This window comes from Corticium candelabrum, chromosome 3, assembly GCF_963422355.1.
Source record: "Corticium candelabrum chromosome 3, ooCorCand1.1, whole genome shotgun sequence".
NCBI classification, from domain to species: Eukaryota; Metazoa; Porifera; class Homoscleromorpha; order Homosclerophorida; family Plakinidae; genus Corticium; species Corticium candelabrum.
In genome coordinates this window covers 818,021-836,189 of record NC_085087.1, presented here as the reverse complement: position 1 = coordinate 836,189, position 18,169 = coordinate 818,021, and the positions used below count along the sequence as shown (strand labels likewise).

The following is an 18,169-nucleotide window of genomic DNA, read 5'->3' as shown; positions in this document are numbered from 1 at the left end:
ATTACGGGGTTTAGCTAGTATACCTTGTGGTATACCAGCATGTCGGTATATTGTGGGGCAAAATTAAAAGTCATAGAACGCGATATTATGCAACACTGGATGAACACACAGGAGTACAGTTATACACTTACTGTTAACCATTATTCCCTCAGCACGTCGCTCTTGTATCTAAGCTGACAGCTCTGTCTCTGACTCAGGAAACCAAGCTCTTCTCTTTGCCTCATTTGATCCAGCCACCGCTGACGCTTTCCTTCTCTTCCTAGACCTCACTTGCTTGCCCTTCTTCATCATTTCAATTTGTTCTTGAGCTTTTATTCAGTCTTGCACGCAGCTTCTCGGAACCCTACCTTCTTTTGCCGTCTTTGAAATATTACCTTCCAAAGCTGCCAATCTCATTAATACTTTACTTTTATTCTGAATTGTATATGATTTCTTACCCTTTGTAGTTGCGTCAACTTCTGCCATCATCAAGCATGTGCAGATGAACATTACGAGTTCGCGTGTGTCTGGAATTCCTAGGACCCGTATAGCTCAGTCTATACTGACATGCCGGTATAGGATACCAGATTGGTTTGACTTAAATTTTGGTGAACCCCACTTTTATCGGCATGCCGTTAAAAGCACGGAAATGTGGTGCTTTGTTGGGATAAGATTGCCATAAAAATGTAAGGGTCGTTAACTAGAGGAAAGAACTCAGCAGCTACACACAGAAAGAGAAGACGGTGTCCCTGGTCATTGTCATGCAAATCCTACTTAGCAGACACCGAATCAGTGACAACCAGCAGTTGCTCTGACTTGGCGACAGAGCAGCCCAATACTTCAACATAGTGGCATTCCTAGATGGTTTGTTTGCACATCCCGGATGTTCAAGTTCCTAGTGGAAACAGTCGCTTTCTTGAACTGGTTTAGTTTTTAAACGGGTTTAAGCTAAACTAGTTTAAGGTGCAGCTAGTGGAAACATGGCCTGAATTATGATGAGATCAAGCTCTACTGATTCTGTTAGGTGAAATTTGATGTCTGGTTTGATATGAGTTTCCTCTCTCTAAACTTTATCTGTTTATTTGTTGTGTTGTTAGGTGCATTGTTTCATGATACTTGTGTTTGTTATTTAGGAAGTCGACATGGATGATAATCTGTGTGCTCAGTTCAGTGATGCATATCTAACTCTTGGTGGTATGGGAGAGAGAGTACTAGGATTCTGCCATTGTTATCTGCCAGCAGATCAATATCCTCAAGGATATGCATTTGATACTGAGAATGTAAGAATTTACTTTTAGAGGAAGAATTAGGTTGTTAGTCAAGCATATATATAACGGACAGCAGGGTGGTATAAGAATTGATAGACGGAGATTGATAAACATGATGGTATGTCCAGATGATGATATTTAGGCTGCTGGAATGACATCAAGACGTGGGTGGGTGCATGGGTGCATGGGGGTGTGCTTGTGTGTGTGTGTGTGTGTGTGTGTGTGTGTGTGTGTGTGTGTGTGTGTGTGTGTGTGTGTGTGTGTGCGTGTGTGTGTCTGTGCATGCGTGCGTGCGTGCATGCATGCATGCATGGTTACAGACTATTACTATAGAAGAAAGACTGAAGGCCCCTGCTAGTAACTTGTTGGACTGTCTTTCTTGACTGACTATATCTGTATCTGTGCTCCTGCAGTGTACTTTACACTCTTTTACTTTAATTTTTGAGAGGTGAGTGTAGTTGCACTAGATGGCAGCTGATGCTGTAGCTGTATTTCCAGTCTGTAAGCTTTTAGACCATTATTCATCAGAGTTGTGATTGTCCTCCCTCATCTGCCTGGTGTCACTTCTTTTTTTCTACTTGGAATTACGAATTAGCCCTTGCATTCTATTACACTGCAAGTAAACCAGCGGGTGGCAACCTGTCAACTAATAACAGAGGGCAGTTGATGAGGAAAGATAAGTTAAAACTGCAGAGGTGAACTCTGAAGGCTAACAGCTGAGACAAGACTATTGGACTGCCACCAATTTGCACAAGTGAAAGCCATTATTATTAAGTGGAGCTCCCATTTACAAAGACATTGACATGAGGTTAGATGGTAGGCTGGTATCAAGCCCTAGACAATCCGCCAACGATCTTCATGAACTTTACCCAGCTATATCATGACCAGGGTCCACTCGGCATTCGAAAGTGAGCTGTGCTTGTGGTCCCGGGTTTGGCCTGGGTCCCATAACGTCGTGTAAACAGGGCTTTAGATTGCGTGCAAACATTTGACTTAATACATATATACTGTTCGACAAGACAACCACTTGAACAAATGAACTGTAAGATCAGTTATGGGGGCAAAACATCCTTGTTTCCCGTCTTGGGAAATCCTGGCTTTAGGCAGCCAGACAGAGAAAGAAGGAGATTAGGTGACTAAAGGAAAGCATACCCCATGCCTTTTGCATCAGACTCACAAGTCACAACAATAGAATTAGTGCAAAGTCAGACATCAATTGGTGAATAAGAAAAACTTCGCAAACAACTTGGTCACAAACAGACATTTGTTTTGCAACAGGACAGTAGTAACGAACGAGGTCGATGAACCTATAGCTCTGATTAGGGTGTCCGCTCACAGGCATCTAACTCAATATGACCATAATCAACACACACGACACGAATGGAATGTGATTAACTGAAGAGGTCTTTGAATAGATAGATATTGCATGAGTGGCAAAGCATTCAGAAACGACAATATATGCAGATTTATCTGCAGAATGCCGACAGAGTTACTCGACTGAACTACACAATTTGTCATTTGTCTGATTAACAGGTGTTCTTTTCAATGAATATTTTTACCGACGTGTGAAACACATTAGGTATAGTTATGCAGTCCATTTATGTGACGTACGACTGTAGGACCTGCTAGGCAACCGCGTAATACATGACCAAATGAATGTCTCGTATGTTTAATATGGTGGACATAAATCAAGCTGCATAGCTATGGCACGCGGAAGTTTTGCCCCAGTTTATCAAACTGAACTGTAGAAACTGTATCTTATCAACAGTGTGCACTAATCATACTTCATATGGTTAGCAATGGATTTCTCCGGAAGCTCTGCCATTATTGTTGGACAAATAGTTTGTTGTTTTTTCTTTATTCTGTTGTTTTTGTAGGTAACAGTAGATGATAAAGGATTTCGCAACTTATACATAGCAGTAGGTTATACGTAGGATGCTGCTTATGTGTCAGTAAGCATAGGAATTTGGGATTATTATATGGCAGGTGTGCAATATGCAGGGGTGTGGTCTGTCTTATGGAAATATAGTACATTTGCTCTGATTTGTTACCTGATTAATTAGGTGTAATCCTAAATTCAGTAAAATATGTTTACCAAAAACACCAAATTAAATGGCATTGATATGAAATTACAGGTTTTACAGTATGGGGAGAAATCAGTTTGCATGAGATCAGTTGCCCACTGGACAAGTTTATAAATTTTACTTGTCCGTGCTTGTTTTTGACCGCAGTTGCAAACTGCATGTCTGGTTTGACAACTGGCTTTGTCAATGATCAAATGTACTCTAATAATGATTGGTGACTTCTTTCAGGTCTTTGTAGTCTACTCTTTGTCACTCTTAGCCTCAGTATCATTGAAATGTCATCATGTTCAACAGAACTTGTCTTCTTTGGTGAAGACCACGAGACTGGGCATTTAGATGTTACATGTGGACCACTTGACTGCCACCTTATATAATTTATTGGCTCTGTCAGGCGCAACAACTGATCTCATTGTATACCACTTGATTATACAGTTAGTGAGTCATTGACAGTTGAGGGTTTTAGTTGATATGTCCTCATCATGAAATCCTCCTCACACTCTGCAACATGTATTATGAATGACAGGACTATTTCAGTAAACCCAAAAATATGTGGTATTTCTCATTTCCTGAAGTGACATCTCAGAACCTGTATCAATATGTTTGTTGTGAAGTGATGCTATCTAGGTGAAACCATTTGGGTGCAAATGCTGATTCTTACCAGACTTGTAGATAATCTTTATAAGGCAGGCAAAACATATTGTTTTTTATCATAAAGAAGTCATGATCCCTTCTGTTACCCTAGAATTTTTGGCATAATTGTTTTGTCTTGACATTGCATTCTCTTATTTCATCCAAGCCACATGGACTCGGTTCTTCATTCCTACTCATTCCTGGCAGCACTTTGCCTACATAGTAGACAAACCTCGCCAGTGAAACAACAGCATGAGTTTTACTAGACTGTCTAGGCTCTGAATGAATCTGAATTCAAACAACCCATTTCTTCCTGACTTGTTCACACTATCTAGTATTAGAAAGCTCAAATTGTGTGTGTGTGTGTGTGTGTGTGTGTGTGTGTGTGTGTGTGTGTGTGTGTGTGTGTGTGTGTGTGTGTGTGTGTGTGTGTGTGTGTGTGTGTGTGTGTGTGTGTGTGTGTGTGTGTGTGTGTGTGTGTGTGTGTGTGTTGACGATACGCGGCCACATCTTTTGTCCGTTCGCAACTGACTTTGGTACGCACACTCGGCATGCAAAGGGGAAGGTTTGTATAAAAAATTTTAAAGTTTAAAAAGTATGCACCTGGTCCTCTCTTGAGGGGTCGACCCCAGCTTAGAATTTCTCGATGACGCAAACACTACACATTCCAGTTTATTTGAACACATGCCCACACCAGTTCTGTATTGACTATACATGTTGTCGTCCTTTGCAAGCTTCGAGCAATCAAATATTTCTTGCCGATGAAACTTACTCTTCTAGCAGTTTTGTTTTTCTCCAAATTCTGATTGCATTTGCACCACATTCAACTTGCACATTTTCTGTAGCAAGCACTACATAAGGAGTGTGTCGATTTCTATCGAAAAAGCGCAAAGACAAGATTCGAATTTATTCAGCACATCCAGGACTCGCAACAAAGATTGCACGTGACGTGTCCACATTGCGTTTTCTGTCAGTATCTTGCTCGTACAAAGGCTGGGACATGGATCTAGTACTATATATGTAGGTAACACACTAGACTGACGGCACGTGTGTTGCAGTATGGCATGTGCCACGTGGCATGCCTTTTGTTGACAAAGAGATGGATGTGTCCAGCTAGTTTGCAATGGCTTGTCCAAAGACAAATGCCAAAATTAGTCTTTTCAAAGAAAGAAATGCTTGCCTCAAACAAACGGACAAGCAGTAATTTTGAACCATGTTTACAAAGGAGGGTAGACATGTTGACATGGTCATGGAAGTTGTTGGAAAAAATTCTATAGAAATCAGATCTGTATGGTTAGAGTAGCTTTTATGAATTTTTCTTACTGGTTATAGTCTTGTGCCAGTGAAGATATTTAAGTTAATGTGATGTGGTGAACAGTTGTGTTTCAAGTGTATGATTTGACATATGCAGACAGACAGACAGCCGGACATACAGTACTGGTAGATTTTTAAGAACAGCAATTGTAATATGTATATGTAAAAGAGAGCTGTCTGTCTGTCTGTCTGTCTGTCTGTCTGTCAAATAACATTTATTTCAAACATACATCTATAATACAATGCTAGCAAGGTAACTATATAAAGTCTGTTTGTCTGTCTGTCTGTCTGTCTGTCTGTCTGTCTGTTTGTCTGTCAATCACATTTATTTGAACATTTATCTACCCTGAAAGAAGAAATGTGTGTGGGAGAAAAATTGTGCTTTTTCTAGAAACATCACTACTTGTACAGAATTAATTTGTGCGACAATAAGGCCATGCGCAATAACATCATGTGCAAGGGAAAAATATATGTGGAATTTATTTTGTGCGATGGGCTTGTGATTGCACAAAATCGCACAAATTTTCTTCCGCACAAATTTCTTCTTTCAGGGTATTATACCTTTCTGCAATGCAAATGACTATATATATGCTGTCCAACTGCTATCAGTGTTCATGAACTACTAGTAAACTAAACTCCAAATAAACTTGAAGGAACTAATAACTCTAACAACTCTAAAAGCATCTGTTTGCTACATGCAAGGCACTCAGTGTCAGCTAGTGGCTAAAGTACTGAGTGGCATAAAAGTCACTTCTGTTGTCTCCAGTCAGTGAAGATGACTTTTTGTAGATGACGTTGGCGTTGCACTTTTGGGAAAACGTTTGCTCCAGAAGTCAATAAACTCTGCTGGATTTAGTCTTCCTACTTCATCTGATGACTTCCCTGCTATCTTTTAAAAGAATTTTCCATCCATCAATCCCCATGCTCCAAAGTGTTCCATTACTAATGGAATTGTACGGACGATTGAACCTTCTGGTAATTGTTGCTTGTCGTATTTTGCTCATTTCCTGTCAGCTCTCCTCTCTGCAGTGGCACTATCAACACCAGCAGATGTAGAGAAGATGTCACTGCTTCATGGATGAGCAAGGGAGATGTCAAGATCAATGTTATATCCAGTGTTGGAGTTGAAAAAGAGGATATCTGGTCTGTTGTCTGTAGTGATGTACCTGTTTCTTGGCTCCCTGGGCTGATGGATATGTAGCCTGTAAATACAATCTGACCAGATGGATAAAATTGACTCATGAGACTATACATGCTCACCACCTGTCTTACAAGTCAACAAATTATATATCAGCACCACAGTTGCAGGTTATTGTCCAATTGGAGCGAGATATGGGCAAACCCAAACAAAGGAAAGACACCAAGCGGAATTTGCAAGAACTAAGTGCGAACGCTTTCAATGTGGAAATTGCATTTAACCAAGCTCGAGCCCCCTTTCCTTTTGATGAGCAGAGGCGGGCTGCATCTCTAGAAGTGGGAAAATTATCTAGTAGATTCTGAGCCTTGGCAGCAGCAGCAACTACAGATAACTGATGTTGAACTTTCTTGTCACTTGTCTGTCTGTCTGCCTGCCTGGTCAGACATATCTCTGTCGCCTTGTGTCTGGTTTGTTGTCGTCTTCCAGAGTTCTCTCGGGCCGATGCGATTTTCTGCCGATTGAACCCACTTCCACTCGCGCACCAATTTCTTTGGAACGGTGTTTTGGATCTGTGCCAAATGTAAACTGCCCATTCTTGACCTTGGATAGTAAGCACGGAACGTGTTGTTTATTGCCGGCGACGTCAAAAAAGGCAAATTAATTTTTAGTATATATGGGTCTTAAAAACACGCCCACCTTCGTTTGCCCTGTGTATGCACGTCGAATAGCTGCCATGTTTGATAAGCTTGTTCCTATGTCCAACAGGACTGTCGAATTGGCGACGTGACTTAGTACATGTACGAGAAACCGATTATATGGAGAGTAAGTAACTGCACATGACTTCCAAGTTTCTGATGCCCGGATAGGTATCTCTAAAAGATTTCTCGAAATGCAATGCATGGTTGTTCAACGGGACTGTTGAAATGTCTGCCAGATGAGACCTTTTCTTGCATTGTATACGGGTGAGTAGGAAATAACGTGTGACTTCCCAGTTTCTGCTGCCCAGATACATGATATTCGCTGCTAATTTCTTGGAATGGGACACTCAGTTATATAAATTTCCATTTGTCTTTGTTGAAAAACGGAGAGCGAGTAGTGAGCTAATTGATGACAGGAAAACTTCCTATTAATTTCTTATAACGGACGCTTGGTTACACTAGCATTTGTCTTCAATGGGACATAAACTAACAATCAATAATCTAATCAGTCTGAGTGAATTCGAACAACGGGATATGTAACAGCATATCTACAGGGGAAGTTTAACAAAATGGCCTTAACTTGTATGAGTAGATCTTACAAAAACAAATCGATTCGTATAAGTTACCTCGTTATATTCGCTTCGGATACGAGAACAAGCGATGTCTTTGTGATGCACGCAATGCCCACGCACCCACTCTCCGCTTCTTGGTTGATTAAGTTCCACCCACTTCAAACGAATCAATGCGTTCACGGACGATTGCTACAGATATATCGAGAATGCTGAATGTGAATGTGAAGATATTATGAAAGATCTGCCTTCTTGTCGTCAGTGGTTCCTCTCTAAAGTAAAATGGTGTTGTTAGAGCTCTTTTTCCGTCAGACTTTCCAGCAGAATTCCTCATTACTACGGCTTGTCTAGACAATGCACTTTTGCTTGAGTATGTGTTTATCCTTGTTCTTTTAATATCTGAATAGCAACATTTAGCACGCGTCTGGCGTGTGCAACAGAGGAAGATCCTATTTTCACATCTGGGATTGTAACCTTCTACCAATCAGTGGCAAAAGAAAGTGAGCAGACCGGATGTGAAAATAGCAACGTCTTCTGTAGCACATACTAGACGGCATGTAGCCTCGGTATTCCAGATTGCTTTCTGCACGTGATGGGAGGAGAGAGTGGGAGGAGAGAAGAAAGCAGTTTGGAGACTGCTAGTAACTGACTTCGGCAATAGGCAGTGTTCATCTTAATAGATAATACCCGCGATCATTAGGAACAGCAACAAACATCAGATAGCTTGTGGGATATTGCCAGAAGCTGTTTGCTGCCAGCCGACTACAAACGATTAGGAGAACCTAGAAAATGAATCACTTTACTGAATCCAGTAGGGAGAAAGGTAAAGACATGATGAGTTGAAGGGTCTTCAAGGCTTTGACACTAAGTAGGCAAAATAGTCGGACACAGCTGCAATGGCTTAAAGTCAGGTAACGGCTGACAAGCATTTGATGAGTTATCATGTCATCAGGAGCGAAACAAGTAGCGTGTTGCATTTGTGTTAGCTGCACCCCACTGTGCTATTTACAGTCATCCGAGAATTGCTTAGGGGTAATTACAGAGTACTTATTGACGTCAGCAGTTGTCTACAGTGCTGAGTGGCCGTTTTTAGTGGTGGTTTTTATTGGACCGGATGTTTCTGAACTTGAGCAGTTACGCCTTTTCAGAAGTCACTTACAATAGATCTGTCCCCAGACTGCTTTTCTTTCTTTTCTCCCACTCTCCCCTTCTATCACGTACAGAAAGCAGTCTGGAATACTGAGACTAGACAGCGTGCTGAACTTTCTCTTCGGATGTTAAAAGAGCAAGGATAAACAAATACTTAAAAGCAAAGCACATTCTCTAGGCAAGGTAATAAGGGATTCTGCTGGAAAGTCTGACGGAAAAAGAGGTCTATCGACGTCATTTTAGAGAGGAACCACTGACAGCAAGAAGGCAGATCTTGATAATATCTTTGCATTCACATTTGGCATTCTTGACATATCCGTAGCAGTTGTCCGTACATGAATTGATTCGTTTACAGTGGGCAGAGATTAGGCCATACAAACTTCTTATATAGTTTTGCGTCAGCACCCGCATCACTCATAAACTTCTTGCATGCCCCTCCCCTAGACATCTGCGCATGTAGCAACTGCTAACACCATGGTTCTGATGTGCATTATAGTGTGTAGTCACTTTTTAAACATACTAAATTTGTGAGCCTGTGAAACCTACTGACAACATAGCGTTTAAATTATGAGTAGAACAAGGTGTTAATATTGATTAAACAGATACCACGTGCACGTATACCACCCGCCCACACCTAATTCAGGAAGAGGCTGACACGAAAGTATAATTGACCAAGAAGCGGAGAGCGGGTGTGTGGGCGTTGTACATCACAGAAACATCGCTCATTCTGAAAGCAACGATAACGAAGTGACTTATACCGATCTACTCATGCAAGTTGAGTTCATTTTAGTTGGACTTCCCCTTAGACACTCCATTGCTGGTAATTTTTCAGAACAGGATCTAATTGAACTGAATATATCTCTGAACGAAATACTTCATGAGAGTTCTGTCCGCAGCTGCTAATTCTGTGAATGAGATGTATGCTGTGGCAAATTCATGCAACAAAATAAATTTGCGTACAAAATTAAAATAATTAACTAACAACTAATAATGTAATCTGCCCGTGCAGAGAATGGGCTATTCAGCTAGTGTTTAATAATTGTATCTTTGCTAATACTATTTTTCAAATAATTTCTTGTGATTTTTCAGGTCAACTTTCCTTTGGAAAATCTCTGCTTTGTTGGTCTTGTGTCACTCATTGATCCACCTCGAGCTGCTGTACCTGATGCAGTTGCCAAGTGTCGTACTGCCGGAATTCGCGTAATAATGGTGACTGGAGACCATCCCATCACTGCTGAGGCTATTGCTAAGAGTGTAGGCATTATTTCACCAGGTATTGTGGCTATCATTATGCAATTTGAGTTGTGGTTCACGTTATTGTAACTACTGTAAATCAATAAATTTTCGTAAGGAAAAAGTTGTAGACTGCTGCAAGCTCTATTTTGTAAGAAATAACTGTTTTGTAAACTACCCTTGTGCGTGGAAGTGACAAGGCTCAACCAACAACTGATGTACCTACTTCATTCTCCATATGTGTCTATTTTTTTGGCTTATAAATGGCAATTCATTGACAATTTAGTAAGTGGTTGTAGTTACAGAATTTATGGAACACACACCGATCACCATATCATAATCAAATTACCCTGAAAGAAGAAATTTGTGTGGGAGAAAAATTGTGCTTTTCCTAGAAACATCACTACTTGTGCAGAATTAATTTGTGCGACAATAAGGTCGACCCATCTAATTTGTGCGCAATGGAAAAATATATGTGGAATTTATTTTGTGCAATGGGCTTGTGATCGCACAAAATCGCACGCATTTTTCTCCCTCACAAATTTCTTCTTTCAGGGTAGCTTGTAATATGGAAGTCGAAAAGGGGAAGGGGCTGGCTGCACAGGACTATCATATTGCCTGGTACTAAAAGGAAACTTTACTTTTGTATAGATCTAGATTAGAAGCATTGATGTAGCAGTCTAAGCAATTCTCAAATATACTATGAGTTGTAACAATGTTTCTTTGTAATAAATTAGCTTGTGTACTATTAATTAATGTTCTAGCATTGCCTGGTACTAAAAGCAGCATTGACGTAGCAGTCTAAGAAATTAATTCTCAAGTATAGTACGAGTTGTAACAATGCATGTGTTTCTATAAAAAAGAACATGAACAAGAGTACAAGAATATTTATGTAATAAATAAAAAACAAAGTAGGGATGGCTGCGTACTTTAAGCTAGTGCTTGAAGAAATAGGGGTTGAAACTTTTGCAGACAACTCCAAATAGTGTATTGGCTCAATAATTCTGGCTTATGTGAGGTTGAACAATTCTTCTTCTATATTCTCCTTCAAAGCATACGGTACTTGTCTTTGTCGGTAAAACTTGGGACTTGTCGTTTCTGTCACTGGTAAATTCACCTCCTCACCTTGTAATCTGTCTAACTTCCCACTGAACACTTCACTGTGTAATAACTTTACTCAAAACCTGACACCTGGAGGTGTTAATTGGTGGTAGTAATTAACTTAATCAATTGACAAGTAATTAGCCACCTGACAAGCCATCCATTGCGGACGACTGCAGTCACAAGGTAAAATGAAGAATCTAATCATCTAAGTCTGAGTCATTAAAACCTTCAAACTCGAAGTCTGATTTAGAGTCACTGAATAGCAAGCTTGCTGCCTCTTGTCTCGTCTCTGCTTCATCTAGTGGAAAGTGATCTAATAACTTATCGTTTTGTGATTCGTCCATAGAGTTGGAGATTCCACAGCGGAGAAATGATTTCACAATTGTATCTGGTAAAGTGGATGACCATGCTTCGGAAATCCAGTTGATTACTTGCTGCCTGACGGATGCACCCTAGCTGTGCCTCTCAGGTTATCAAATGCCCATCGTTCCCACAAATGACGCACATATTCGACTTAAATGGCTTATTGATTGAAACATCTAGTGGTTGTGCGAGGCTAGTACACCCACCTGGAACATAGACGAGATCGGTTTTCTTATCTTCTGCATACTCTCTCACTTCTTCGGTTTGTGCATTCTGTACTCATATAGTACGAGGAGACGTCGAACATCGTCTTCAGGATTACCCCACACCCTTCTAATCCAAAGGGCCATTGTTTCTCTAGTCATCCAACCGCTTTTTGACGCAGTTACAAGGACATTAGCTGGAATCATCAAATGGCGCCTCACTCGCGGACCGATTGCCGTGTTGGCTCCTTGAATATGACAAGTGCCGGCAGCTTGTGCCCACTAGGTGTAATTGTAAGAGCAACAGTGCGGCCTTTCTTCTGGTAACCGGTACCTCGTACACTTACGGTCTTTTCACCACGAACATTGTTGGTAACGGTAGCAACACTGTCGTACCGAACCATTGTCTCATTCATGTTTGCCAAATTATGCGAAGTATAGTCATGTTTCTCACACAACCGGATAATTTGTCGGCAATCCGAGGTCATCTTGATAATGCTCTGGAAGGGCTTGAGACTCATTCGTTTTGCACCGTAGTTCTATGTTAAAGTGTTGCTTCCACCTGACAAGCCATACATTGCTTGCTTTAAATCGTACAATGTTTAGTTGTGCAGCAACTCGCTTTGCTTTGTCTATCAGTGCGACGTTAGAAACTGCCAGGCCAAAGTTTCGCCTCTCTTGCAAGAAGTCAAACCCCTGTTCGTCAAGCTGTACACTTAATGGTTCGCGTCGTCATGCATCTTTTTTGCTTTCTTTTCTTTTGGAGTTGCTTCGTGTCGCTTTAGCTCCTCGTACTTTGCATTCCAGTCCCGCACACACTTCCTGTCAATGCTAAATTGGTTGGCGGTTTTTGACACCACCAAGCTATTGCCTTGATGCCATTCAACAACGCTGATCTTGTATTCAACAGTGAAGCTACGATATCTCTTGGGCATAGCTACCTAGAACACTTTGCCAAATGAGTAGGCAATTAAAGAAGCTAGTCTATATAGAAAGCGCCAATTAGCACCAATTAAAGAACAAAAAGGTATGAAAATCTTAGGACCTGGGCCAACGGTGGGGATGGGACTTTACTCGAGGCCTGGGTTATTAATCGCGTCAGTACGGTATATACTACAGTAACGTAGTGTGAAGAATATGTTTTGCCGCTGACTCCCCTGAAATGCGAACTTTTTGGACGTATAGGACAAAGCATCACCTGGTGAAAAACCAAAGTTGAAGATCTACCTGCTTCTTGTAGACCCAGTCCAAAATCGAACAATCAATGATGCTTTTAATGCAACGACGTTTATGTATGTCAAAACAAACAAGCTGCTTAATGGCTCTGTTCGGCGGGACAGTTGTCAACAAGTGGGTAAGTTTACAGACAGATAGGCAACTACGCAACAGCTTAAATTGTATCTAAGTGCTTTCCAGTGCAAAGAAAAATTCCTGTCAGTCACTGACTTTGTCTATACGATTCTTAAAACATTTATTGAAAATTTGGCAGAATTATACACTGGAGATTCTAAATTCCACACCTCCTTTCAATGGCAGAATATGTTTGATTTCCTTCCGGGAAATCATTGAACTGTTGGTCACCAGATGACCAAAAAAGTTCACACTTTACAGGATTTGAGACTAATCTGAGACGAGACGAGAACCCTTTATCTTGAACTGATGGTGTAGGCAGACTCTGAAATATGGATTTCAACTTGATCGACCACTTGGTCAGAGCCGTAGCTGTCATTTTGAAAATGAATGATTAATTACATAACCCTTCTTTGAGTCTGATGCATGTCATGACTCATATAAGTGTTTGTGTGATGTGAGTTGTGTCTTCTAAGCTGGATATGTTTACTCTAAACAGTGTGATTTTATAAAAATATTTAATTTGCTCAGCTATAGCTATATATCCGTATTGTAGAGTATGCGTATATTGGTATCCTAATTGTGCAAATGCCCTGTAATGTGTAAGTACTAACGGTAGTCTGTCATAGTCATTTGTGGGCAGTTTCACGGACTGTACAGTGAATAATATTTAGGCAATGACACTATCTTCATGGGGTCAATTGGGGAGAGACCTCTTCAAAACTCTACCCACTTGATTTACAACAACTAATGGCAGAAAATGATTTGGAATCCATATTCCAAAGTGTAATCAACTTGTTCAGAAACAACAGGTATGATCCTGGGATGTGCAACTGTATTTAGTACAGACCTGATTCCTGCCATGGGGCAACGTTGGGGTACACTATATACATGTTGCATGCAATTCCAGATGCCACATGCTGGAGTATGTCTATAGTCTGGTTGTATACCTAGACACTCATTCTGTAAAGTCTTTGGTATGGATCGTCGACTCGATCTCATCATCTTAGGCTCTGGCCTTTTTGAGAACTTGCAAACTGCATACAATCTTTATGTTTATCGAAATTGCTATATATCCAACTACCACAATATCCTTATTCAATTATGATACTTCTAGTTAAGTTGTCATGCTCTGTAAAATGATCTACCAACTGCTAAAGTACACAACACAAGAATGATAAGGACCCAGGCCACCAGCAGGGATAGCATACTGTAATCAGTTCCAAATGTCTTTCCTTTTTGTGTTTGCCAAGCCGATGGTCGCCACAATTGTTCACTAGAACCAACAAGAAGGTCCATAACGACCTCAGCATCTGTACCCGCCATTTCACTTCGGCAGCTTCCGGGAATTGCATTTAGGGCGTGACAGTTCCAACAATTCCAGCTCGCTAGGCAGAACTGTTAGAACTGTTCTGACAGTTCTAGAACTGTCAGAACTACCAATCAAACGCTATAGAACTTTGCTCCCCCGCCAATTCCAGTTCTAGAATTAGTATTCGAACGCACCCTCAGTCTCTCTCCGTCCTCGGTGAAAATTCTGTTAAGTGTTCTGTTTTACTGGTAGGAGTGACTGAATTACAGAGTGGAACGTGCATGTAGAGAGTGTTAGCTGTGTGAAAGAGCACCCTCACTGTGATGGGTTTTGCTGTGGGTGACTATCATCAATTATCATGTTAAATGGCCGTATAATGTTCTCAGTGGTCGGTCAAAGGCATTGTTTGGTCGGCCATTGGCCGATGGCTAGCCGTTATTTCATGCTCTGATAGGTATGCAACATTCTTTCTGAAACCAATGAAAGTCCTGTCGTCAAGGTACCAAAGACGAATTGGAATGTTTCCACAACAGTCAAACTTGTCTGTTAATTCCATGATTACTAGAGAAATGAGCAATGGACCCAGAGAGTCCTCTTGTTGAACTTCTGCTAATGAAGTTAAGCGGTGTTCCTCAAAATGGAGTTCTCCTTCTGCATGATAACATATATAAATTAGCGATGTTTTGGACATTGTGCTCAAGTGAAGTGAAAGTCACTTTGTTTAATTTTTACAAGTAGTTTACCTAGAAGGAAGATGGCATTTAAATGTGTAATACTCTAGCGTTTCAGAAGACTATAGCTGTGGAAGCAACAGAACACAGCTTGAAATAGGGTCAACAATGTAATTTATAGCAGCTGAAATGTTCATTTATGTCAATTTACCAGTTTATAGTGGTTATAAGCAAGATTGTCCGTTATCTCATGTGGGTGGGTCGTCCTGTGTGTAGTTGTTTGATGACATTGTAATTATTGTGTGTATGTTTAGAAAGCAAAACTGTTAAAGAAATTGCAGAAGAGCGTGGGGTGGATGTGAGCCAGGTAGATCCACGTGAGGCCAATGCAGCAGTCTTTCATGGGTCAGAACTAAAGGTAAACTGCAGTGTTTTTTGTATGAAATTTTTGTTCATAATCATCTACAAGTAATGGCCTCTCCATTAGTTACATTTTGATTCAGGAATGAGATTTTAATATTGAGTTTTGAATGAGTAATGATGAAATTGGTTGCTGTTTACTTACAATTTTGATTGAGTCTTGTTTGATGTATTTTGCTGTAGGACATGAGTGAAGCAGATTTGGACCGATTTTTGTCTGTACATTCCGAAATAGTCTTTGCTCGTACTTCTCCACAACAAAAGCTGATTATAGTTGAAGGTTGCCAAAGACAGGGATGGATAGTGGCAGTAACTGGAGATGGAGTGAATGACTCACCGGCGCTAAAGAAGGCAGATATTGGTGAGACAAGAGTATAAGTGTATAAGAGTAGAAAGGGGTGCAGTCCAGATGTTGCGCACAGAGTAGCCTTGGAATCCATCTTGAATTATGCATACATTTTTCAAGTTCATCAAAATAAAGAATCTTTGAAAAACAACACTTGTAGATTATGATACAGTAGTACATTTCTCGTATTCTCACTGAAAGAAAAGATTCAACCTCTTTGCAGCTTGCAGTTTGACTAGCTGTAGCAACGAGACTTTGGCTTTTTCTATACTTTGCTAAAGTGATACGGTTTGAATACCATATAACAGTTAGCAGTTACAAACCAAATCTTATCTGTTTTCACATTCCCCTACCTGTGTGTGAGCTTCTGATTAGATCCTGCATGTGACAGGAAGTGAAACGTTGTTTGTCATGTCAACGACGTCTGCAAGAAGTCAGCATGGTGCAAGAAAGCACAGAGGCGCAAGACCAGAGTGATTGGCAAGGCAAGGCTGACAAAGATAACTTGATAGAGAGTAAAAAGCATCCACTAGTCTAGGTCTCAATTCATCCTCAACGAAGTTTTTGAGTAAGCCGCTGCATCCAGAGGCTTAGGTTAGGTCCATGACCTATTATGTACAATAATTTGAATGCTATCTATTTTATACACGTATTTGTAGTATGTTTACATTTTACTACTGCAGCCAAACAAGCTACTCTTTGTTCATGTTGACTTTGCGCTTTGAAAATCTCTAGTAAGTTTCTGCCGATCTTGGTATTGTTGGAAACTGCAAGTTCCTGGATTTTCTATAGTTAGGGTAACGAAGGTGTATGTATTACACAGGCGGTTTGATAAGGCTTTTTCGTATCAAGAGTCGTTAGGGTTCTTAACTCATTAACATGGTATGGTCTTACACAACGAGAATGCTGCTAATAGAGGAAGTAGCCAATTAGCAAGGTCACTAAACGGTCTGCTGCCTTGACATCAACACACAGTTGCTCTTGTTTTGCAAGTATTTGCTTGGTATTTCTGACTCCTCTTCTCGTTCTGTTTTGTCTTGGTAGCCTGCGACTTCCTCTACTGTTATCTAGCATCTTTGTATTGTAATATGACCTCGAAATGTACAGTTAATGGGATATCACTTAACATCTGAGTGTGGTAAACAAATACAGTTGTATTATTAGTCACTTCGAGCACAAATTCAACGCCAACAGAGAGTAGTACACTTGAAAATTACCACAATTTTATTCTAAAATTTACCCCCAAAATAATATTGTTTGGGTGAGTGAATTCACATCTCCAATCAATCTACGATAAAAACTCTAGGTGTTGTAGGCTTGCAGAATTCAAGGCCTACTAGCCTACACTCGGCAAGTCTGAGCCGACACTGTTGGCAGTGGAAATCACACCCGTCCTGCACTGAGTCTGAGTGCATGCGGTAGGCAATGGAAAAATCGAACCCGCCCCGCCCCGACTCTACTTTCCGTTTAGCATGACGCAACTTCCGCAACTGAACAAAGCCCACCTGAATCGAGTCTCCGAGAGGGGTCCTTGGCAAGTCGAGCGCAAAGGCAGTTGAAGTCACACTCGTCAAACAGCGTCGGTGCTTCAATCCGTCCATCTGTCCCACTGCACTGCGTGTGTATGGACAGTCTCCTTCCCGTCTCCAGACATGACGCAACTTCCGCGTAAGGGCCGGGCCAGGCCGGACTGACAAAATAGCGCTTAGCGCAATTATTTATAGATGCTTATTGGAAAGCATGAATTATGACAAGTAGCCATCTCTGGAACAGGCTACAACAAAAAAGCCAGAGAACAGAGATTTTACCACATGTATCCCAAAAACTTTCGCCAATGGACTGTAGAGAGAGTGAATGAAAGCAGACACTACCATCATATAACTATGGTTACACACATGGTACCAGGAAAAGCAAATTTAAGAAAAGAAAGAGTAACGTCATTGTCAGACAATAATATGACAGCAAAACTCTCATAACATTGGTTGAACTGTTGCTTCATGTAGTCCACCAGCAGCTGCTGGTTTTGAGAGAGAAATGCAGTTTAGGTGCCTCACCCTCCTAGCTGTGTCCCCACATTAACTGCTGACTGCCATTGCTACCAGCTGCATGATGTTGTGTACGTTGTGTTGCTGCTTGTCATTACTTCTGCATCTGTAGGAGACCGTTCTCTAGATGAAGCATTTCTTGCTCTCCAGGACATTGGCTGTCACCAGCTTAGAAGTGAAACCTTGAAATGATACTGGCACGTCGACTAGTTAGCTGATATTGACCACAGCTCTTCGATTCTTGTAAAGTTAGTCACACAGTCACAAAACTGCACACAAGCAACAGCAGCAGC

The 18,169-nt window shown here is 40.9% G+C and overlaps 1 protein-coding gene across 2 annotated transcripts in view; it reads left to right on the top strand.

Moving 5' to 3' along the window:
- LOC134176796 (sodium/potassium-transporting ATPase subunit alpha-3-like) overlaps nucleotides 1-18,169 on the top strand; it is a 47,589-nt gene that overhangs the window by 23,864 nt on the left and 5,556 nt on the right. For both annotated transcript variants that reach the window (XR_009969360.1, XM_062643457.1), the window contains exons 17-20: nucleotides 1,113-1,259; nucleotides 9,919-10,102; nucleotides 15,380-15,483; nucleotides 15,669-15,846. Coding sequence is in view for 1 of the 2 variants with exons in the window: in XM_062643457.1 (XP_062499441.1) it covers nucleotides 1,113-1,259; nucleotides 9,919-10,102; nucleotides 15,380-15,483; nucleotides 15,669-15,846 (613 nt within the window). In the remaining variant the exon portion in view is untranslated. The remainder of the gene's footprint in view (nucleotides 1-1,112; nucleotides 1,260-9,918; nucleotides 10,103-15,379; nucleotides 15,484-15,668; nucleotides 15,847-18,169) is intronic.